The 25,712-nt window shown below is 42.9% G+C and overlaps 1 protein-coding gene across 2 annotated transcripts; it reads left to right on the forward strand.

Moving 5' to 3' along the window:
- The first annotated feature begins 1,823 nt into the window (after window positions 1-1,823).
- Window positions 1,824-24,954, forward strand: synpra (synaptoporin a). Of its 2 annotated transcripts, XM_028998291.1 has the most exons (6): window positions 1,824-1,914; window positions 2,022-2,087; window positions 20,831-20,955; window positions 21,735-21,933; window positions 22,018-22,209; window positions 23,268-24,954. In XM_028998291.1, the coding sequence occupies exons 1-6, from the start codon at window positions 1,897-1,899 to the stop codon at window positions 23,526-23,528; spliced, it is 861 nt and encodes a 286-aa protein (XP_028854124.1). In that variant the 5' UTR covers window positions 1,824-1,896; the 3' UTR covers window positions 23,529-24,954. The 2 variants fall into 2 exon arrangements, with proteins under 2 accessions (XP_028854124.1, XP_028854125.1); XM_028998292.1 differs by lacking the exons at window positions 1,824-1,914; window positions 2,022-2,087 and adding an exon at window positions 19,167-19,388.
- The last annotated feature ends 758 nt before the right edge of the window (window positions 24,955-25,712 follow it).

The following is a 25,712-nucleotide window of genomic DNA, read 5'->3' on the forward strand; positions in this document are numbered from 1 at the left end:
AGGAGATGATAAACGTGGCACAGGATAAAGAGCCGCAGGTGCATTCTATGCTTCAGCTACTAGAAAACATATGGGCTCAAGTGTTTATTTTATGTCCCCAGAGACTTCACTGGAACGAACGAGTGAAATGGCATTTATTTTTATGCATTGTGAAAAAGAGTCACATGCGTTAACCTTAATACTCAATTCATTGTGCATTAACTTCCAAGCACAATCATTAAATAGAGGGTTTTTATTGTATTGAGATATGTAATGTATGTAAATATTGATGTCTTTAATGGATGAAATAATGTAAATGGGCAACGTACTCGACAGTGACATGAGATTCTCCTGTGATGCCCTTCGCTCTCTGTGTCTTGAGGAGCAGGTCTCAGGTGTCGTGCTATGCGAGGTTTGCTCGGGGTCCCCAGTGTGCATGATCTGTTTGGACACCTGCCAGCGCGTGTGACATCTCCTGAAGGCAACGTTTATGCTAAATACGTATAGCCTGCATCTTACAAAGTGAATGTCAGCATGAAATAATCTATTTTTTTGTGTGCTTGTTTGCTGTCTGTTATTTGACTGGAGTAGAGTATTGGTGGATAGAGGAAGCGAGGGTTCTGATTGGCCACAGATGGGATCACAGTAAATCTGTTTCACTGTGCACACACAGACAGAGGTTGCGGGGCTAGTTCAGGAGGTAGGCCTGACCTTGCAGGGGCGCATGCAGCGGCACCTAAATGAACAGTGGCCGTGCTCCTAAGGGGATGAAGTGGCAATTTGCACGTCGGTGGAAAACAGTGCCGCTACTCTGCAGGGTTTGTAGTAACACCCTGAGAGTGTTGACAGACACCTCACTTCTCAGAGCAATCTAAATTAGTGTATGGTGATTGTAAACAGACCGCTGCACCTTTCTTGCAGCACCGAAGTGTTCGGGTAGTTACGCCGATGAAGGTCTTTGGAGGGAAAGGCCACCGCGGGCCAAACTAATTCAGTGTACTGAATTAGAAAGTAATAAAAGTGTTAAATTTTCAGGCTACATCAGAACCGCCCTTCGTTATTTGTAATGAGAAATGACAATAAGGACATACTACCAATGCGAAGCCTCCTGGCATCATAACAATATGGCAACATGACCTCTGCTCTTTCTTTTTTTAAAGTAGCTAATTGGGTTATCGGCTGCTAATTCTATGTATTCCACTAACGTGATGAAATGGAATAAAGAGGTCTACAGTTGTGTTTGATAGTATTATAATAGATTTTTTTTTTTTATATTGGTTCAAATTTAATGGCTGGTGTCTTACTCTGATTCTGCATCTTGATGATGAAGTCTAAATAAAATTGTAGAGAAATTTGAAAAAAAAAGTATTGAATTATTACATAGATATAATTATTAATTGATGGCACGTGATTCTTTACATTCTTTGCAACACACTGCTCTCTTTGATGTATTGTAATACATGAAAAATAACGCGCTGAATTCATGAAAATAATAGCTCTGAAGAGGCATTGTGCTAAAATGACATTCACAGGCATATTTATAAGGGTGCTGCACTAAACGCATCAATTAAGATAATAAATTAAACATGTTTATAAAATTTCATTTTCTGGTTCTTAATATTTTAAGGGCTGAAGGAACTGGTAAACAAACGTGTTTTATCATATAGAAATTGATAAGGATACGCTTGTCATTGTAGCTCAACCAATCCCTGTCCGTTTCCATGCCACCAGACTCGTGGGAAGGCGCTCGGCAACTTCCGGAGCCGAGCCGATCCGTTCCGAGCCGAGCCGAGCCGAGCCGAGCCGAGCCGAGTCGGCTCACAGCGCTCAGCGCTACACAGCGACGCATCAGTAGCTTGCGGTAAAGCAGTTTCACGTGTCGGGACACTTTCCAGTTCCACGGGGCGCAGAGGAATTATGGAAACAGCCAACCAGGTGGGTCAGCGTGTCGACAGGGCGTCTACTGTGATGAACACAAAAATCCCAGTTTTTTCTTATCAGTGCGTAAATGTGGGTAATATTTGGAACCAATTCCTCCGTAGATCGCATCAGTTGGGACGTTCCAAGTGCTGAAACTACCCCTCGGATTTATCCGCGTTTTGGAATGGGTAAGTTTTTTTGCCTGTTCTCACGCGAAAGTGAGATTTGTTCTTACGAATTTGCGTATTCAGAAGTCTTTTAGTGCGTTTGGCCACCATGTCTTGCGACTCTGTGTTCTGCCTTTGTTTACAGCTGTGCTATTTCTGGCGGTCGGTTGTGTTTCTTCAGTTCCGATTAAATTCCCTTCGTGCGCCGTGGCGCTCCTGGAAGTTGATGTCGCGAAACGCGCGCAGATTTGCGCGTCTCCGCCGTTTCCACGCCGGAGCGCTTGCGTGTGATTATTCAGGATTGTTCGCAGCGCGTCGATTTGTCCTTCTGATTCTGCGCGTTATTTTTTACTCACTTTTATCCCTCGACCTTAAAACATGAGATCGACTTGTGACAAATTCTTCATGAGACCCATTTTGCTCACCACCCTGTAATAAGATTGAGAGTACTGTTGTGTGTTTGGATGTATTTGTGTGTGTGTGTGTGTGTGTGTGTGTGTGTACTGGGTCAGTGATGGATGGAGCAGTGGTTGTGGCTGTATGCAACAGGGCATGTACACACCAGAGGTGTGGTGTGGACAGGGAGCCTTGGGCTGTCCAGGCATTGTCCAGTCCAGTCTGTCTGTCCAGTCATTTGGTACACACCAGAGGTGTGGTGTGAACAGGGAGCCGTGGGCTGTCCAGTCATTGTCCAGTCCAGTCTGTCTGTTCAGTCCTGTCCAGTCCAGTCATTGTCCAATCCTGTCTGACTGTCCATTCATCTGGTACACACCAGAGGTGTGGTGTGAACAGGGATCCTTGGACTGTCCAGTCATTGTCCAGTCCAGTTCAGTTTAATCCAGTCATTGTCCAATCCAGTCTGTCTGTCCAGTCATCTGGTACACACCAGAGGTGTGGTGTAAACCGGGAGCCATGGCCTGTCCAGTCATTTATTGAACTGTGATGGACCGTGGGGACCTAAAGACATCCCCACAAGAAAGAATACAAGATACATACAAGACTTATTCTAAAAATGTTTGCTTTTGTTTGGTTTGGTTGTCATGCTTTAAAAAAACAGAGGCAGAATAAAAACAAGTTTATTAGCCGGGGTCCCCACGAAGCTATGGGTGTGTTTACCTGCATGATTGTGTGTGAGGGTTGAGCCACCGGATTATTTATCATCATTCAGTCTTCAGCATCCTGAAGGGTTTTATTCTTATCGATCGGCCGTTTCTGAACACCAATCTATGGCTCACTGTTTGAAAATCATCAAAAAGGCTTTTTTTTTTTAATCAAAATTTTTATTTTTATGAATATCACTGATAACTCATGAAATCTGAAATTAGTTATCCAGAGCGACTTACAGTCAGTAGTGACAGGGACAGTCCCTCCGGAGACACTAGGGCTTAAGTTACCCATGATTTATTCCCCTCTAACAAAATATTCCAAATACAGAAATGTTTCAGTGCTTTGGGCTTCGGGGCTGAATGGTTGAAGGTTCTCCACAGTGTTCTACACTTGCGCGATTTTGCGAACTTCATGCCAGACCCGGATCAGGACCTCCTGCTTTGAGTGATCAGGTGAGACAGCCAGGCAGAAGAGTGTGAGTGACGGTTTGTCATGTTGGCGATGCAAGGCCTCTTCTGCCTGGAATCGTTCTTTGGAAATCAAACACAAGTCTGCGCGTCATTATCTCTCCATTGAGGCGACAATCACTTTATTTCGGTGCACGGCCTTCAAACGCCAGCGTAATATGCGTGTTGCAATAGTTAATCATTTTCCCCGATTTGCACATCTGAGCGAGGCGCTTGTCCTGTTGCCAGGGCTCTCCCTGATCGTTCCTGAAGGGATGCATCGGTGCCCATAAAATATTCCCGTCTTTTCCCGCTCACGAGGAGACGGGAGAGTGGAGCGGCGCTGGCCATTACGTAACCTGTGGTAAATGGTTCGTGTTCAAGCGGAATGTGTGGAAGCAGACGATGAGCATTGAGAACAGTCAGTTCATGCGTTGTGAGCACCGTATTTTGCATTTGAAAAAGGGACTAATTGGACATAAAACAAGGCAAATTTGCAGCGCTGCGAGCTCTGGTCTTATAAAGTACCGCCACGCCCCAACATAAACACATGTGGGCGTATGTTTTGTGTTTTATAGAGGCATCCAGTGCAATTCGTCGGCATGTTCTGTAGATGGAAGTTTTTTTTTTTTACAGATCGTTGCTCAAATCGTTTTTTTACTGATAACTGTGCGCCTCCGTGTGTGTGTGTGTGTGTGGCGCTGACAGCACAGATGAGTGTATGACTGAGCTGGGATGCAGTTCCGGATGCTCTGGCACATTGACAGTGTCTGGCGGAGGATCATCCAAACAGCTGGAAGCCCCTTCATCGCAAGTCATGCAGAAACTGTCCTTTGAGAAGTGTCCAGCTTGTGTGTGTGTGTGTGTGTGTGTGTCTGTTATTTAACCATTGCGCGTAAATCGGTGCTTGTTTAGCGGCACGTGTATTCCTCTCGTTGCCTCCGCAGCGTCCAGCAGACGTCGGCTATTATCTCCCTCGTGGAACCTGGACAGCAGCCTGCCCACGGCTAGAGGCCTTTACCTGACACTGGTGCCGAGACGAGCGGAGCGGTCCTCGGCGGCCTGTGGGACGCCACTGCCGCGGATTAGCCTCCGATTCACAGCACCGTGAAATCGTGTGTGGGAGGCGCACGACTGTCCATAGATGTGTACTGAACGCCTGTCACGAAGAATAAAGCGTGTGCACTAAATAAATAAATATCTGCCTCTCGCATTATGGTAGCGGGCATAAAAGGGGGGGGGGGCAGAGGCATTATTACGACATTTTAGGTTCGCATTTCATCTGTAATTAGCATCTGTTCGCATATTTATAAAAATACTTGTTTAATGGTATGACATAATGTGTACATTTTAACAGAATATTGCACAAGGTCAATAGTTCAAGTGTAATGCATGCATGTATAACATGAATGGAAAGGCGGGGACAGTTTACAAAAAGAAAACAACAACTCGTCCTTAGCCATGCAAATTGGAGTGGAAATGCCATTTCAGATAATTATTGCTATTGAACGCTGGGGCATTGGGCTAGAAACGATGCATCTTCTCCTGGGGAAATGACTCTCTCCACTTTTCATTTGAAGCGTCCTATGCAAGATGAGGGTGTTATCGCCCGGGAAACGCGCGGCCCGACAGGGCAACCTCTTTCTCCCGGCCAGATTACAGCCTGCTATTCAGCAGACGTCTTTTCCCCGGTTTTCTCTGTGTTCTATATGCTGTCCTGTGCAGGCCTACGCTCAGATAAAGACAGAATTATAGGCTATTGGAAGGAAATATGCTAATTCATTTGTGATTAATTTGTTTCTTGTGTAATCATGAAGCCGAGCAGCACAGCTACAGTCTCCGAGGGAGGAAATGGGGTTATGTGCTATTTTTATTCGTGTGTTTCTCATGATATTGGGAAGACAAGCAGCACAAAAATAAATTCTCATTGTAGTTTTAAGTCTGAAATTAACATTTTATTTGACTGTTCCATTGCTATTATTTCTTTCTGTGCTGTGGATTGGACTCCCAAACATGTGTTCCAGTCCATGTGGTGGCGCTAATAGCACAACGTAAATAAGAATAATGTTTAAGAGGTCAGAAGGTTGAAATAAGTGACTTTAAAACTTGAACAGTTATAAAAGTTATGCGAATTGTGAACTCACCCCTCACATATTGCTAAGAAAACAAGACAAACCTGTGCAAACATACACGTAAACAGACAATGTCACATTCCTAAGTCTAGGAGTCTAAGAAACGTCCACTGTTAGACACAACCAAACAAAGCGTAAAAACTGTTTTTTTATTTGCAGCGAGCTAACAGGTAGAATAAAACAGCAGACTCAGCACAGCTAACCAACATCAGTACAGCCTAAAGGAAGGGACGGTCCAGCGGGGATACTTCAAACACGCACAAAAGTTAACAAAAAGGGCACATAAAGCTAACAGGCTAACACTGGCTAACAACAAAGGGGTCTATCACACAAAGCAACAAGACACACAAATGAGATCCCCAACGGAGCTCCTTGCAGATCTCCGTGGACCCTGGGGACCTCTCAAAAGAGTAAGGGCCTAGCAGACCCTGGGGACCTCCAGAACACCATCCAAAGTCTATTTATATAGGTGGAGGTGACCAATAGGCAGATGGTTGGTGGAGCTGGTTGGCTTCAACTCCTCCCACGAAGTCAACCTAAAAGAGACAGGACACAAAAACACAGCCAGCAACACAGAACACGTGGGACGTAACAGTCAATATGTGATATTGCTGAGTGGATCAGAGTTTGGTGGATTTTTTCAGCTTTCATTTTCATTGGTACAGATTTTGACATGCAGCCCTAAGCTATCACAGAGCTTCCACTGTGTTTTATAGATGGCTGTGGAGGCTCGCCGTTTAAGCGAATATCACTCCATAAGACCTGTTGCCACAAATTTTCATGGGATGGAAATCATTTTATAACCTGTAGATGGAGCAAACCCTAAACAGAGCAGAGATTTTCTGGAGGTTATGGTAATGCTCAGGGTCTAATGCCAAAAGTTATGGCAGTACTGTATAAATACATTTAATAATAGGACGGTAAAGTAACTATTCCCTGAATGTTTGTCAGCCTAATATCCGGTATGTTAATTAATATACATCAACAACAAACATTTCATTAGTTTACATTAATTTGTTCAAAATCAGAACTGTGAAATGTGGGAAGAGCAGCAGAGTTCAGTTGTGTGGTGCTGCAATTGTGCTGTGATGGGCTGGTAGGATCCAAGGGGTACTCGCCTATTAACCAGAAGACCACAAAGTTGCAGGTTCAGACCCCACTTACTACTGGGGGCACGCCTGGCTGCCCTTGGAGATGATCACCCGGAAGCAGATGAGTAGGGCTGCAACTAACGATTATTTTAATAATCGATTAATCTGTCAATTCTTTTTTTGATTAATCGTAGAATCGGATAAAAAACAGAAAAGCATTCATTTCCATCCCTTTATTCAAAAACAAAATCCTTAGAAAGTGCGCAAACATGTTGCTCCTTGAGCTGTTATAATAAAAATAAAATAAAATAAAAATGGACTAACACAAAAAACATACACATGTATGCTTTATATCTGCCAAATATAGACTTTTTTTTTAAATAAAGTGCCACCTGAGCTGCCAGAACGATAAATCATTTCTAAAAAAAAATAAAGAACAATACAAATCAGAAAATTTAACAGGATTTGTTTGAATGTCAGAACTTGTTCTCTACACTACACTGTAGGTGCACACACACACACACACACACATACACTCTATCTCTCTCTCAAGCTCACTTGAAGCTTATTCATTAAATTATTACCATCAACGTAGTAAGTGCAAGGTTCATTTATACACCACATTTAAACACATCTTAAGATGACCAAGTGCTATAAAATAACTTAAATTAATTTAAAAATTACAACACACACAAATATATTTGTCAATAATAACCTATATGGGACAAAGCACAGAATATACACTGCTTTTTAAAACTTTTCCTGTTTTCAGTCCAAATATCTAAAAAATCTTAAATCAAGATACATTTACTAGACACATGAAATAGCATAAGAAATTGTCTTGTTTTCTGAATAAACATCTCAAAATTAAAGTGATTGCTTAAAACAAGCAAAATTATCTGCCAATGGGGTATGAAAAATCATCTTAATGAGATATAATCTCAAACAGAAGTTTTAAGCATCATTTAAGTTTCTCATGGAATTTTTCTTGTCTAGTAATCTTGATTTAAGATTTTTTAGATATTTGGACTGAAAACGAGAAAAAATGACTAGGTAAGAATAGCTTTTTTTGCAGTGTAGCTATACATGACAACAGATTGAAAAATGAATGGTCCAAAAAAAGGCTAGTGAATAAAAACATGTCTTTAGTCTTTTAATGCAAAGTAACTATAGCACCCCTGCTTTACTACTGTTATTAACAAGCTAACGCTAACTTGTCATGCTTGTCAAGCTGGATAACGGGTAAACACCAGCACCAGGGATATTACGTTCCTCATTTCACAGCAGAACAAGTTGGATTCTGTAGCCTCTGCCATGTATCTGTCCTCTACCTCGGTTTTTTTTTTTTTTTTTGCTCCGCGCTGTCTATGGCGCCAACTCTGCTTGCATCTGTGCGTGAGAGAGAGACTGAGTGTGTTCACTCCGCTCCGCGCTCAAATAAAGTTTTTTTTTTTAATAATAATCAGGAAATTCGTTGTCAACTCTTTTAGTAATAGAGTTGACAATGATTCAATCGATTCATGTTGCAGCCATACAGATGAGGCTATAAACATCTGCCGGCCATCTTGTTCAGCACCAGCTCATCATTGTAATTCTACCCTTTGTTGTTGCTCGTAAATGTTAATGATCTAGCCTGGATGAGCATCCGGAATGAGCAAGATGGACCCATGTAACTGTGTAAAGGTTATCATACGCTTGCCTGGTCATTGGGATGCATGGATGAGGACCTGGCTGTCAGATGGCTGTCAGAATGAACATAAATATAAGATGTGTTCAAATAAATTAACACTGTATATGAGGAAATGGGGTTTCTCACTTGTGACATGTAATAGTCTGAAATGTTATAGCAAGCTTAATCTTAAGAATATATCACGATTAATGGCACTAATACATGTTATGAAACATTTTCGTGATTCAATTTTAAACATTTGACAGCCCTGATATTTACTGACGTTAGCAGCTGGCTAGAGCTGGGAAACATCTGAAAAACTCCAAATAGGTTCATTATGTTCCGGTGACAACTTCTACTTTTTTCATTCCCTACAGGTATTAAGGTACTGACTTTGTGTATTCTCAAGAATACACAAAGAAAACCTTCTGGTGATATACTGCCCCCTAGCTGGAGTTGTCCATGAGCTGCAGTCTTACACGTTTCATCTTTAACCCGAACTGTGTGTTGTGTTTCGCTGCGCAACACATTGTTGAAACTGTTTTCAAGTCTGTGGTGTTGAAGACTGAGGTTGTACCAGCCCTCCCATCCCTCAATTAAGCACCTCACGCTACAGACACACACATATTCCAGACCGCTCGGCTAGTCAGGCCTCTTCCCCACTTCTGTGACAGCCACCACAGGCCAGGGGAAGGGCTCCAGCTGAGCCACCGGACTCATGTAGCCATGGAAACCCAAAGGAGGAGCGGCGAGAAATCAGTGTCTTAAAAAGAAATAAATGGGATTTTATGCCATCTTTTGGTCAGTGAAGCATAAATGGGATTTTATGCCATCGTTTGCCGTCGGCTCCAGCAGAAAAAGCTACGCCAAGCATGCACTGCCACTCGGCAGTGGTAGTGGTGGCCTAGTGGTTAAGGAAGAGGCCCAATCAGAAGGTTGCCGGTTCAAATCCCGAGGTGCCACTGAGCAACACACCGTCCCCACACACTGCTCCCCGGGCTGCCCACTGCTCACTTAGGGTGATGGGTTAAATGCAGAGGACAAATTTCACTGTGTGCACCGTGTGCTGTGCTGCTGTGTATCACAAGAGACAATCACTACACTTTCACTTCACTTAATTATTACTCGGGCCAGACTGGTTCACACGGACACAGAATGGCTCATGATGGTGCTCAGCTGTTGAAAGATCATTCAAAACCACATTTTGAATCATTCATTATTCTGATTTTTATTGCTTATCTACGTTTTCCTCTAATGCAGACAGGGCTGTTTTGTTGGCACATGGCGACCTGGCACAAAATTGCCGACGTTATCATGCTGTTGGCTGGGGAGAGGCAGGCGGGGATTGAGGATGATGCTTCTGTTTGAGTTGAGGAGGCGGAGAATATATGGATGAATGCGGCTTTGTGTTCACCTCCTTGAGAAAGGAGGACTCAGAAGCAGGAGCACAGAAACGCTGAAGGTACAGCGGGCCGTCAGCGGGTCTGAAGTGGCTGTGAGAGTGGCGCGGTGTTAACTGAACTGAATGAACTACAGAGAAAGATATATTTACTTGCAGCCCAGTGCGATGCAGCGTGTCTTATAACACTGATCCCAGGTCAGTTCAGTGCTGGACATTCCAACACATTGGCACGGCCCTGCTCTGCTTCCCAGCCCCTGAATAATTGTTGCCTAAGACCCAGCAGCCGCGGGGCCGTATAAATAATCCAGCCTCTCCTGAAGCCCAGGCAAGCCGCCTTCATCCCCGGCCCACTGTACACGGCTGCGAGAGGCTGATAAACAAATGGGCCACGGGGCTTAACAGCAGCGGCGAGCAATCACAATGAGGGGGAGCATAGGAGAGGAGAGTGTGTGTGTGTGTGTGTATGGAAATAAATAAATACGGTCATATGGAGCCTCTGTCATATATTGCTCATATATAGACATTCATCTTTCGCTTTCAAAAAACTGTTGTATTGAAAAGGGAAACATGGAGAAAAGTCAGATGTGTCTACAGTCTACATCTGTACAGGGTGGGCCATTTATATGGATCCACCTTAATAAAATGGGAATGGTTGGTGATATTAACGTTCTGTTTGTGGCACATTAGTATATGTGAGGGGCAAACTTTTCAAGATGGGTGGTGACCATAGTGGCCATTTTGAAGTCAGTCATCTTGGACCCAACTTTTTTCAATAGGAAGAGGGTCATGTGACACATACGTAACTTCATTCTTTCATGAGTTATTTACAAGTTTCTGACCACTTATAAAATGTGTTCAATGTCACCAACCATTCCCATTTTATTAATGTGTATCCATATAAATGGCCCACCCTGTACAACAAGGTTTGGGGCTGCATGTGGTGTCATCAAAAAAATTATGAATGCTGAAAAGTACCTTCAGATTCTGATCCACCATGAAAGATTAAAATTTGTACTGAATATGCATGCATGTGCGCATTTTGCATAAGTCACTGTGCCCATTGTCTTGTTTTTTTAAGAATGACGGGTGGCTCAACACTTTCATTAGCACAGTATGCGCACAATGCAGCTTGCTGACTATGTCAGGTTTAAATTACCTTGTTCTGAACGACACCATGTTGTGTGGATGAATAAAAGACAGGTTAGGCAGTCAGTTTTAACCACACAGCAGTCATATTCCTGCCTCGTCAGCTCTCACTGACAAGGTGTAGAGATGCTGGTGCGTGTACAAGGAGAGTACTGGGGCTATTACATGTACTTTCATGGAGTTTCTGTGCAGCGGTTGGAAAAGGAGAAGAACATCTTCAAACCAGGGAAGCTCAGAAATCTCTGAAGACACTTGCCCCACCTACTACCATTGTGTTTCAGAGCAGGACTTAACTCTGAGTCTCTCCAGGGGGACTGACCCTGTAACTACTTATTGTAAGTTGCTCCGGAGAAGGACATGCCGTAAAATGTAAATGAGGAACGCATTTGACATGAGCTCAAAACTGCACACAAATATCAGTTAGTTGTTACTGTAAAAACCAGAAATACCAAATTTACAGTAAATCATCTCACGCAAAGTGTACAGTAGTGTACAGTGTCTTCCTGGAAGAGCTCATCTTTTGCGCACCTGCATGGTTGTATTTTCAGGTTTATATTCACGTGTTAAACAGCCACACACGGCCACCCCAGGGTGTCCAGCATGTCTACAGCTGGCCGGTTGTAGAGCTTTAGCTCCATGGTCTGAGATTAGGGGTGACTACCTGGTCACATGGTAGTTAGAGTCATGCTTGTATCCACTTTCAAATGAATTGCACTTTTATGCATTTGAAGTAAATTATATTTGATATATTTGATGACATTTCATTATACTAATTATAGTGTGTGTGTGTGTGTGTGTGTGTGTGTGTCCTTGTTTTGTGTCTCTCCTTGTTTTACCAGCAGGTGGCATAAATGATCTGATTTTCATGATTTACTAAACAGGCAGCGTATTATGTCATGAAGCAGGTGGTGTAATTCAGAGTGTCCAGTAAGGATAGTTTATAGTTTTTTAGGAAATTATTGAAACATTTTTGCTTACATAATGGCTTGATATTTTATGCAGTCTAGTTGTTGCGCTGAACTGAGGCCTCGTACAGTGCTCTCATCTTGATGGTTTTGATTAGGGCTCTTGTGTTCTGTTAGCGCCAGTGATTGTCACTCCAGTTAACAAATGGCCCGAGGGTCTTTCTCTGGCCTACTTTAGCTGCTCCCGATAAGCAATCTCATAACTAATCTCAGCCAGAGGGCAGCAGCGGACAAGTATGATTTCCCCCGACAGAGATAGAAAGTAACATCAAAGTAACAGCACTGTTTCATCACTAAAAAGCATTATGTCTTCAGATTCTACAGCCAATCGACCCCGTGCCAGCACCGACCTACGCTGGCTAGATAATGTGTAGGGATTCTCTGATGTACAACTGAATCCCAGCAAAAGTGTATAGGTTTGCTTAATTAACCCCAAACCATACGTTTTGTTAGATCTGGCTACTTCCAAGATGGAATGAGAGTGGTGTGGAGCGGATGGCTTTTAGAATAAACCTGTTATGGTCAGACACACACCGGTTCCACGGCTTGGTATGTTTGGGTGCTGTTGATGCAGTGTTCCTGATTGCCCCGATTTTTTCTCCTCTGTGTGTGACTATAAATGTATGCCTATTGGCCGGTGTCTCATTGAGACCCCCATCCCAAGGACATCTCCACCCCCACCCAAGTCATCCGTCAGCTTCATACTCCCAGCGTGGACAGGCGGGTCTGTTGACCAGCGCCCCCAGTGGCCGCAGGACCAGATGGCTGTTTGTTTATGCTGGAATAGCCCCATCCCCCCTACACGGCTCCCCTGTTGCGAGTGACATTTTTTGTTGTGTAGTGACCATGTGCTTATGTTGCCGAGGTGCTTTTTTCAGTTCCTACAATGTACTCCCTATTGGAGTACAGTCTAGGGGCTGTTTTTTTTAAATCACCTCTTCTCTCCCCATGGGATTTCATCTTCCTTGTCTGTCTACCCCCATATGTGAAGCTTGTATATACATGTATGGTCAGGTTGATACTTGTGACTAGTGACTGGTACTTGTGAATTGTGACATGGTGTATTGCAGCAGCAATAAAGAATTCTCATTGTCCTCATTGGGTCGTGGATTGTTGTCCTGTGCGATCGTGTTTTATGTATTAAACGGCATGTTTGTTCCAAGTTTTGTGAGTGCGTCCATCCCTTCACACCATCACCCATGACGTAACTAGAATTACGGATCATAGCTGCCATCAGTTTCAAACCCCAAAGACATTTGTGTGATCCACTTGTCTGTGTTTCTCTGAGTAGCCTAGAGATCAACACACCCACCTATGAACCAGAAGACCCCAAAGTCACAAACCCTACTTATTACCATTGTGTTCCTAAGCATGACACTTAACCCTAAGTTGCTCCAGGGGGACTGTGCCTGTAACTACTGATCGTAAGTCGCTCTGGATAAGGGCGTTTAGTAAATGCTGGAAATGTAAATTCAATTGGTTATCTACTAAATTCTCATCTTAATGTATTAATTGTTCCTTTTTGTGATTATGTTATCTTTTAGTAGATAATGGTCTATTATGCACAAGTCTATCTCTGTGTTTTTAAACCAGAAAATAGTTGATTATTAGTTAATTAGTCACTTTTTTCATCACAACAAAAATTCCCGATCTCCTATTATTTCATTAATAACTGGAAGATGCAGCATGTGTATCGTAAGTGTGGCCAACAGAATGAATTTATCAACCTCTCATCAACTCATCAAAATCCACTCAAATGCTGCCCTGTGATGAAGTGCTAGATGATGCAGATACACAGACACACAATGGCGAGTGTTTCTTAAAATGGCCAGTGAATGTTCTCAGTGAAGCAGAAAGTGAGACATAAAGGTGGGGGATAAAAATAAGGCTCGGCGGACTGGACTGGACTGGCAACCTCCCATCTGGGTGTTGTCTGGTATCAGACAGATCGGTGTGTTCTTGTCTCTGCCTCCGCCTGGGTGCCACCGTCGGCCTGCGGTACCTGCTGCTGAGGCTGCAGGGCTCATTAGCGCCAGACGCAGGAGGAGAGCAGGCCGCAGAGCGCTGCCAGACATGCTCAAATCAGAGCGTCTGACAGCTCCGCTAGTCTTGACTTTCGCTCGGGCGCAGTCTGTCATCTCTGCTGATTTAAAAGTTAGCCTTAGAGCAACACCAGAGTGGCAGATTAAACCAGAAGTATGCATTCATACAATAATATATGGTTATGGTCATAATAGAGATCAAAATGCATTTTATTATTAAATCTGTTAACTTATCATTAACATATATACATTTTTCTGATCAAGGGAGGGGCTCTATGGTGACTATGTATTAAGTAACACATAATATGTCACACCCCAGGTTGTAGGGAGAGGAACAATGGATGACGAGGGTGAACAAAAGGAACAGAGTTCATTTGTGTTTAAACACAAAAACACTGGAGGGGTTCTTCTCTGTTTAGGGGTGAATGTGCAGTATTTCTGGCTCGAGCGGTCCTGTATGACACGGTCCTGTATGACACACAAACACCAAACCAGCACAGCACATACCAGTAGGAGGGAGCGCACACACAGGATATGAGAAAACCTCGGGTTACGCGCCAGAGATCAGCTCTGTAGACTCCAGATCCTGCTGGGCTTTTGTAGGGGAGCGTATGAGACACAACAAGCTGCACCTGCTGCTTGTTGCACTGGTGCTGATCCCTATCCGTGACGAAAGGACCAGGGGAGGGAACGTGATGAGGTAACCACCACTCGGAAGTGTGAGAGAGACGGGGGGGGGGGGGATGCGCAGATGTGACAAGAAAATAGAATGCTTGAATTAAAATGCATCTTCTGGGTGTCAGAGACATGAAAGTACTGGTGGGTAGTTAGTTTCTCTTCTCCAAATCAGTCCATTAATCTAAAGACCTAAATACTGTGACATGAGCTCCCCATGATCTGGGTCTTAATTTGATTAAGATAAGATAAGAATCCTTTATTAGGCTCGCAGGTGGGAATTTTGCATTGTCATGGCAGAAAGAGACAGTGGAAGAGCAGCAAAATCAAATAGAATAAAATACTGTACCAATAGTACATGATAAAAAGTATGCTATACCAATAATCCAAAAATAAATGAGTGTATTGAAACTTAAATTAATTAAAAAAATTGTATGTATGTGCGTGTATACTGTACATATATAATATATTACACCCCCTCCACTGCCCCCTCCATCACACCTCACCTACAATACCAGCCCATAACTGGACCTATACTACATATATATATATATATATATATATATATATATATATATATACACACACACACACACACACACACACACACACACACACACACACACACACACACACACACACACACACACACATATATATATATACACACACACACACACACACAGTTGCAAGGAAGTGCATCCCCAGAAGACATTGAAGGAAGGGCCCAAAGGGGACACTGAGCGAGGCACCACTGACAAGCATCACCAGACATCAAAGGACAGGAGGAGGAGGACGTTCTCATGTGGAGAGGAGGCCGGCCAGGCAGTGACATTTTTATTTTTGTAGAGGTATTTTATGTCAAGACCACAAAGAGGTTCGGTCCTGACGATGAATATGACTTTGTGGATAATGCAAATGACCATCGGTATTTGAATCAGGACCTGACTCCTTGTGGCTAAAATGGCTGAACTGGGGTATGGATGTGTGATTAAGCTTCCTGTGGAATTTGATCACAGTCGCATTTACTTAGCCTTTAGACGCATTCTGTCTGAAATCCAGAACGTTGTCCTGTGCACACTGAGTCCTCTGTGATAAAATATTCCCCACCTGAAACAGTCCAAGTTCAGTTATTTGGGGGGGATTCTCCAACGTAATGCTAAAGAATGAACTTTTTATTGCCTTGGTAGAGACTGGTATTGTTCTGGATTTGTGAGGCGACAGTTACCATGGCAACATTGACTGGGGTGCGTGTGCTATGATGGGACCGAATCCGCACTTAACTGTCACAAACCCTGTAGTCACTGTGCAAAATGCTATTCATGACAAACAATTGCCGTTTCTTTACTGTGTTGTCACGGGTGTACACACCTTTTTAATAACCCATTAATAACCCATTGTCTTTATTTTCATCTTGTTATCTTGAGATAACAACTTACATTTCAGAAGCAATTATGTTTTTCTTGAGGCCTTTTGAAATGTATGATTGAATGCATTCGGTTTTCTTATTCTCCCTGGGACTAGTGAAAATTCTGATTGGCTGGTAACTTTAAAAATCTGCCTGCCACATTTGCTGGTAATGAGATAAAGTTCGTGCAGAGCCCTGTCCAGACAGCTTGAACCAAGTCGTCAGGATTTTGAGAATAAGAAATTTATTACAGTGTCTACACAGACTCCATCAGTGACAAGGTTCGATAAGTGCAAATATAGATCAAGATTAGAGGTGTGAATCTCCGATAATTTATCCGATACGATAAACGATAATGTAGTGTTGTAGATCTCGGGACACTCAGAGACTGTTAAGTTCAGCTTTTCCTCCATTCTTGGTTTGTTTGTGTGTTTTGAAGTGGCAGAAAGAACACTAACCCACTTTTATTCTATTGGTCGTGCAAAAATACGTTGCATGGCGTGACCACGGTGACCACGGACAAGGCTGTCAAGGGCCACGCCATAGAGCGTGAAACTCCTACCTGGAGCGGCATTGTACTCAGATCAGGCCGTCACAGTCACTAACAGCACAATTTTTTAAACAAGAATTTTTATACCACCGCTTGGTAGAAGACCTGCTCTTGGGTGCTGGGTCAGTGGGTGCTCTGGTGGTGGGCGCTCTGGTTTTCTTATTTACACTATTGCCACTATTCTAGACATTAATAAAAATGCACTTGACAAAATGACGAAATATATTTTTCTTACAGAGAGTTCATACTCAAGAATTTCTCCAGGTGTCATTAAGGAACATAGTTGCACTCAGGTTATTTGTTGTTGCATCATTTTATATACCGACCAGTCATAACATTATGACCATTGACAGGTTAAGTAAGACATATTAGGGATGAAAATGTTTTATCCTTGAAATTGATCTGCAAATAGAAAACCAAATGGACAGGCCCGAGGATTTGAACAGAACTGGCAAGAAACAAATTGGGCCATTGCATCTCCAAAACCGCTGCTATTGTGGTCAGCAGTGGTCAGGATCTACCAAAAGTGGTTTTTCAGACAGAAAGGTGTCAGCAGACACAGTGCACCACAATTCATTTTGTGCAGGGCTGACAGGTCCTTTTCCTTGGTCAGTCTGCCATTTTCAAGTCATATTGCAAGTTGCCATACGAGGATTCTAAATGTGTTGAGAAAATCTAATCTTAATAAAACACCTCGCACAGGGATCAGAATTCCAAAATTCTATTTTACTCATGGTAGAAAAGGAAAAGCTCCAGACACCATGCTTTGGCATACGTAATGACGCCTTTTACTATTCCCACCTCCCTTGCCTGGCGTCTGAATCCCAGCCTTTGGTCATAAGACAGTTTGTCCAATGTGCTATAAAGTGCTTTGGTTATGCCGTTGCTCTCTCCATTGTAAGAAAAAGTTTCAGGACGTTACATCAGCGCCTGACGTCCCGCGCCACCCTGGACGGCATTCATCTGTCACCCCGGTGCAGCCGGCCTTCCGGACTGTGGCCACGGATGATGATGGCAGCAGAGGAGACCCTGTTTTACTCACGGGGAACGAGTTATAATGCATATGGACTTGGGTTCAATTTGGGTCACTTTGCTGCTGTCAAGTTTCATTGCATTATTCTGGGCTTTGGTGGCAAAACTGCGAGATGAAATGGGTTTTTATGCCTGTGGTCGGTATGAAATTCTTCTTCTTTTTTTTCATTTCCTGCCTGCAAAGACGATCATTTATTACTCTCACAGACAGCTTTTTGTTTGTGTCTTTGTTTTGCTAGATTCTTTCTGGAAATCCTGTTTCAGTAATGGGGGTTGATTCTATACGGTTTACCCCAGTGCCCAGCGGGTTGACAAATCACATGCAATAAATCAAATTCGCTCTCATTAAGACGTGTCTGTAAACTGAATCATTTCAGCCATCTTTGTGAGACAAAGAAACGGTTTCCACCAGATTAAAACACATTTACAAACATATCTGGTGTTAGCTGAATGAACATATGATCTGAACAACTGTTGTACTGACATTAGTTACAGTTTTTAGTTTTTATTTCCATATAGGACAGGACATATTTATAGTGTGAGGTAGTTCATGATAAGCTGTGGTTGGTCTGATGAAATTTGTTAGAATATTTAAGTGATTTTAATCTAATCTAATCTTGGACTTAATTTATTACCTAAAAAACACTAGCCTACATACATTGATGATATGTTTTTAATGCCCATTTTGAACACTGTTCTTTGATGGATTATATATGCATGGTGTGGTTTATAGAGAGGTATCAGTCTCAGGTTCAAACCCCACTCACTACCACTGTGTCCCTGAGCAAGACACTTAACCCTGAGTGTCTCCAGGGGGATAAAGTGTCCCTGTAACTACTGATTGTAAGTCGCTCTGGATAAGGGCGTCCGATAAATGCCATAAATGTAAATGTGGCAAGGTCTGATCTGGTAAATGTGGAATGTTAAAACAACAGTCACTGTATATGTGTTCATATTATTTTCTATTTCTTTTAAATTTCTGTTTTGTTCTGACTTTGCTTGTAATGACAATTTTATTTTGAAAATGTTATATTACATATTATGCAATATATATAGGGGCGTTGGTGGCCTAGTGACTAACCAAATGGACCCGTAATCAGAAGGTTTCGTCGTGTGCACTGTGTGCTATGTTGTGTATCACAATAACTTTCACTTCACTTTCACTTCACATATTATATAATGTTTTATTAAATATTTTATCATATTAAACCAAAAGCAGCAAAATGTCACAAATTATTTGGGCTCTCAAAATGGACATGTGTCATGCAGGGAGCACAAGAGTGGCAACCAACAACCATTGTTTCTCACTCACTTAATCCATTAATGGGAAACGTTGGTAGTGGAAATCTGCGTAACGGAGGCGGGTGGGTTAATGGGCAGAAGAGGGCCTGACATTCAGACCACACCCTGCTTCACCGACACTTTTCTGTACACACCCCATTTACACCCCAAGAGAGGTCGAGAGGGAGAGCGCGCGAGAGAGAGAGAGAAGAGAGGGAGGGTGCCGGTTGAGGTGGTTGTAGTAGTAGTAGTTCTGACTGTAGGAAGAAGCATTTCTCTTCATGTGAGGATGAGCAAGGACCACAGAGACTCTTCTTGCAAGCTGGGGCTGGACTTCCCTTTTTGCCTGTAAATGTGTATGGTCATATTTGCTCCGGTAAGTTGCTTCAAATCGATCATTGGTTGTGGAATTCTGGCAATTGCATGTTGTTTCCTCTTACAATACAGTGTTTTACTGCATGGAAAAGCAGTATGTGTCTTTTTTTAAAAATGCACTATGTTTCTCCACACCCAGTACCTGTGCTGCTCTAAGAAAAATGCAGAATTATCTGGAACTGTGCATTTTGTCAGTAAGTGATGCAGGAATCGTGGGAATGTTGTGCCTCTTGTGTTTTTGCTGTGCGCTTCACTCTCTTCTTTTTTTTTTTATGATTTCAAATTCCAGCGTGTAGTCTCTGGTCAGATATGAGCGTGCAGCGATAAAACACTGCAACAGGTCCAATCCCTTGGCACGGCAGCCCCCGCCACCCCACCTGCTTAAACTGCAGGACTGGTGGCAGCGAGATTGTCGTGGACTCGGGGCGTCTTTATCAGGGTCACAGACCCTGGGTTTATCCCAGGGTACACAACGGACACAGAATCTGATCATCATTGAACATGTTCTTATTATTGACCTCTGAAGGTATTAAAGCCACCAGTTCCCTTGTGCTCAGTCCCTATGTGCGAGCCGTGCCCCTCTGAGTCACCTCCCAGTCCTCATTAGACACGCGCTCCACCATTGTCCCGCCACATTAGCAGTTCTGCCAATAGCATGTGCAGCTCCCCCGTTTCCTTTTCCACAAATACTTCCCCTTGTTTGGGACGTTAATGTTTTATAATTGGATTCCGTGTGCTGTGGTGTGCTGAGTAATGAAGCCAAGGGAGAAGAGCCCTCCTGAGGTAACCCAGGGCAACAATGCAGTTGGGTCTATGAAGTACTTTTTTTTTTTTAAGACCATCTCCGAACATGACAGCAGGGGCCAGACAGACAGACCGAGGCCTGATTCATAGTTCCAGTCAATGGCCAGTGTTCCTCATGTCATGCGTAGGTCAGGGAACAATGTGCAGCCAGTGGTCCTCCATCTCATACCAACTCATTTAGCCCCAATTTCATAATCCCATTAAAGAAAGACATGCAGCCAGACCAGAATGGGGATGGCTTATCTATGCATTTAAAAAAAAAAAAACATGTAGCATCTTCGAAACTCTACTTGTGTTTTCTTCTGTGTGTTCCTGCTTCTACTTAATTGTAAAACAGGTCAGTGACAGTGATTTTCTGATGTTTGTTCAATACTAGTATGGAACGTAATAAAACAGGATTACTTTAGTTGCTCTGTATGTTGTGCCAAAAGTGTTTATTAAAGATGTGGTAATTTCAATATCTGCTAACTGCATTATTTGACCGTTGGTTAATATCTGGTTGTGGTTGCGACCAGCGCTGTTGAGACTGCCGGGACGTCGTGATGCATTAATAATATGATTCTCTTGAAACAAGTGAGTCCAGTGGGTTTAATTTTGCACGTATGATCACCGAAAGACCTTTTCTCTCCCCGTCCGCAGCTTTTTGCCATCTTTGCGTTTGCAACATGCGGAGGCTACACAGGGCAGCTGCGGGTTAGCGTGGACTGTGTCAACAAGACGGACAGCAACCTCAGCATCAGCATCAACTTCGCCTACCCCTTCAGGTACGACCGGCGCCGGGCCGACGCCACCCGGTGAACTGTACAATCAAAGCAGGATGGCAGCCAGTTCCGTATCATCAAGTGGCACAGTTACGGTGACATTAATCAGATGACACAAATCCTAAGGCTACACGGAAGTGGTGAAATTTGTATAATTGTGATTTAAATTGCCTTTTTATGATCTGGCCTCTTTTTCTGTCGGTAATCTTGATGTGTGAAGGTAAGAGGGTTCTCGCAATGTTGCATTGTTGATGTGCTGCATCTTGGACACTTCAGCCTAGAGAAAGTGCGGGGAAATGTCCCGTGCGACCTGTCCCCCCCTGCAGTCAAATAGCGGGGATAACGTGGCTCTTTGAAGCTCTCCTCAGATCTCTGTGGCTTTGAGAGCTGATAAAATAAAAGTCTGCTGTTGGCGGCAAGCGATGAGGCTGAACTGCAGATCTTCTCCCCGAAGTGATGAAATTCACGCGCGCAGGAGAAAGACGATCTCCCACACAATTGGCAAATATGACGTTGGATGAATTTATTGGATTTCTCAACTGCTGCTGGTGCTGCGGTCTAGTAGATGTGGAGCCCCAGGGGAGGGACATGAAGGGGGAAGAAATTGACTGTGACATTTTTTTGCATGATCCTGGATGACTTTTGCACTTTTATTCCAAAAGATTTTAATGAAAATGTATCGTTTCTTCTTTTTTTTTTTTGTCTTTTTCCATGTTCCTTCCAGGACTCTGTAGGTCTTCATCGTGTCCTTATTTTCCTCCTTGATGTTCTTTCTGTCCAAGGTTGCACCAGGTCTCTTTCGAAGCCCCTGTTTGTGAAGGAAGGAGGAACGAGCGCGTTTTTCTCACGGGGGACTTCTCCTCTTCGGCCGAGTTCTTTGTCACCATCGCTGTCTTCGCGTTCCTGTACTCCCTCCTGGCGACCGTGGTCTACATCTTCTTCCAGGACAAGTACCGTGAGAACAACAGAGGGCCTTTGATTGTGAGTACAAAGGAAACCACGATCACCTCAGCCGGTGTTACTGGTTGTTTTATTGATGGTCCATCGTCCCCCTCATGGCTGCAGGACTTCATTGTGACAGTGGTCTTCTCCTTCGTGTGGCTGGTCGGCTCATCCGCCTGGGCAAAGGGCCTCTCTGACGTTAAGGTTGCAACCGACCCTGATGAGGTTGTCCTGCTCATGTCCGCCTGCAAAGCGCCGGCCAACAAGTGTGGATCCGTGTACGGCCCCATCTGGTCCGGCCTCAACACCTCCGTGGTGAGTCCTAGTCCTCATGCTTCAGTCTTAAAATGAATTTATCATAATCAGATGTGGTCCAGAAAGGTGCTATAATGGTCAGAGGTGTGAACTTATCAGTACCTCAATTATTGGTCAATCACGATGCGTCCCATCAATTTTTTTTTACATTACGTTACATTATGTTTTCAAATACGTCGGTGCGAGGAGAGTCACGGCCTCGTTCACATGGACATTTTCATGGCGTCAGGTGAGCGTTTGCTGATCGTAATGCTGATCGCTGTTCTGTTCATTGGAGCAAATGAAAGTGTCCACATGGGCGTTCAGCACCAGTGTTTAGTCGGCTGCGTGTTCGGATGGTGTCAAATACGCGCTACATGCAACATTTTCTTTGGGTCCATTTCTGCCGAAACCCAGACGAATGTTAAACAGTGTCAAGCTCACTGTTTTCTTGCGAGCGTAGAAAACAGACGGACATGGGGCGGTGGTGGCCTAGCGGTTAAGGAAGCGGCCTCGTAATCAGAAGGTTGCCGGTTCGAACCCCGATCCACCAAGGTGCCATTGAGGTGCCACTGAGCAAAGCACCGTCCCCACACACTGCTCCCCGGGTGCCTGTCATGGCTGCCCACTGCTCACCAAGGGTGATGGTTAAATACAGAGGACAAATTTCGTTGTGTCACTGTGTGCTCTGCTGCAGTGTTTCACAATGACAATCACTTAACTACATAAAAAAATAAAATGGAGGGAGGAGAAAGGATCATCCACCCACTGTTACCGGATTGAATGTTATTTTGGGACCAGCAAGCCAATTCTTATTTAAGCAGTTGTGGCTGATAGTTTCCGCATTTTTGTGTGCATTTTTGCTGAAACAACTTAGCTAGGAGAGGAGAAATGTTACAGGCTCCTCCCATTTTTAATTAGACATAATAAAATTTCATCTTCAGAATAATGAAGTAAAGATAGTAATAATTTCCTGATTGTTTTATTCCTCTAAATTCGGAAGACATGCTTGATGTGATGAATGCAAACATGCCTTGAACTCTGTGTAGGTTATAGCGCAATGTCTTACTATTTTGCAGGTCTTTGGATACCTAAACTTTGTCCTCTGGGCAGGAAACATCTGGTTTGTTTTTAAAGAGACTGGGTGGCACAAGCCAGGCACACAGAGGTACCCAGCTTCGGCTTCAGAAAAGCAGACGACAAACTTCAACCAGCAGCCGTCCTTTAACCAGGGCAGCTTCGACCAGTCGGGCGGGGCCTACAGCCCCCATGGAGGCCTGGGGCAGCCGTCAGATTATCGCCAGGGGGGAGGGCCAACCTCGTTCTCCAATCAGATGTGATCTGCAAAGCAGGACCAAGTTTTGATGCAGGGAATCAGGCAATCTGTCACTGGTGTCACACAACTGAAAGGTGACATCGGGAGCGCATTTAGCCACTAAGGCATTTAAACCCTTATATAACATTCTATGATATCGTTCTTAGAGCAGTTTCATTAAATTGGGTGAGTCGCAAGAATGGTTTCAGATTTACAAACCATTAAAGGGATCAGAACCCAAACCACTGATGCAATTTCATTTTTCATTTTGACTATTTCAATGACCTTATGAACATCTGAATGATCTTATGAACAAAACTCTGAAATTCGTCTTAAAATAACAATAATGTTAATGGAGATAAACCACAAGTCACCCAAAAAATAAACTAATAAAAGCATTTTTCAATTTTACTTAGGTAAAGGCAGTTTATATTTTAATTATTCTCCATAGCCATAAACACAAAGCAGCAATTCATCTCCAGCAATTGCTGCATTTTATTTACAATTATGTATAGAAATTGTGAGCCTTGCAATTTTGTTCACCCACTTGGAATTTGATTTTTAAAAATTGTAAAGAAAAATAGCAAAAATGCTGATGCAACGTGACATATTGTATATGAAAAAAATATAGTAGTAGATTATAGATCTCTTTTTTGGGCGTTTTGTGACCAGTGCTATGACCTTCATCAATGGTTTGCACTGTTGTGGATGGAACGAAAGTTGTAGTTCAGATTTTTATGATTTCTAAGGTTAAATCTACATGTAACTAAGTGCATGAAGTTGTGCAATTCAAGTTCTTAATGCCTGTTTGTGAAAATAATTTTATTCAGCTTTCTGGGGTTGATATTTTATTATATTATCCTACACTATAAAGTCCTTGATATATTTTTCCTAAAATAAACTCTTTTGAGACTTTATTGTTTTAATCAGTATAGAGAACACAAATATCTCATTCTCTCATCGATGGTAGAATATTTTAATTTAGTTTGATAACAATGTTGAGTGAACTTTGACCCCTACAGTTTACAGCCTTTTGTTAACATTATGTCACAGTTCAAAACTCTGCCTCTATTAAAGTGAAATGCACTAATTGCTTCTGGATCTTGTGGGGGTCTAACAAATTACTAAAATATGTACCAAAAACTATACCATGTAAAAATTAACAGATTTGTTTTACCTACACATACAATGTCCCTTTTTAAGAATAATTTATTTGTATTGATGGTGCAACCTTATTACGAAACTTGCCAGCATGTTTCTATGTTTCATTGAAATCATTAAAAAAAGAAAATGAATATACTGTTGTTGCTCTGCGGTATGTGTTATCTAATGTGAACAAGTCAGAGTCTATATTTGTATTCTGGTTCTAATTATTGGGTGTTAATGACATCCTGTATGCATTTCAAGTAACGTTACTAAAGCTGTTGAATAAATACTGATGATGTTGAAAATGTGTCTCACATTATTTTTACTCCCTCTGGTCGAACTTTTGATGAACATTCTCCACATAGGGGAGCAGAATGGAGCCATGATTATCTTCACTTTTTGGACTGGAAGCAGGTGGGCAGTGTAACCTCTCAGTGGGTCATCACTACTTAAGTATTTAAACCCATGCAAGTCCGAATATGCAGAATTAAGGGCCTGGATATACTAGTGCATTTCCAAAATTGGGACAAAAATATCACTTATTTTTGCAATTGAAGTATAATTTATTATATAGCAAAATATGTTTGTCATGGTGGGGAAAAAGGAAGATGAAGCATGGGAATTTAGTAAATTATATAGGGCACAGGGGTCCTCACACAGACAACAGACAGACAAGGCAATCAGGGAATCATAAGTAAAAGCAAACATGAAACTCTACAGATTGGACGCAACTGACTCAGTCCTGTGGTCAGTCGTGACACCCTGGCTCTTGTTAGGACATCGCAGGTTCCCTCCTATTCTTGGATTCCTAGCAGGGTCACACATCGTGGAGTTGTAAAAACAAATATGCCACCGTGCCTCAAAAGGAAATTCACGGGACGAGGCTGTGGACATCAGTTGTTTGCTGTCCTCCCAATGTTCTTTGGACATGCTGGTATTGTGCCTTAGGAGTTAGTTACCATCCTAATCCGGACATTTTCCAGTACTCCGGACCAGAGTTTCTATGCTGCCTTGTCTTGTGCTCCCTGATTGCCTTGATTGTGTTAATCGCTCCTTATTATTA

Source organism: Denticeps clupeoides, chromosome 12 (assembly GCF_900700375.1).
Source record: "Denticeps clupeoides chromosome 12, fDenClu1.1, whole genome shotgun sequence".
Taxonomy (NCBI): Eukaryota; Metazoa; Chordata; class Actinopteri; order Clupeiformes; family Denticipitidae; genus Denticeps; species Denticeps clupeoides.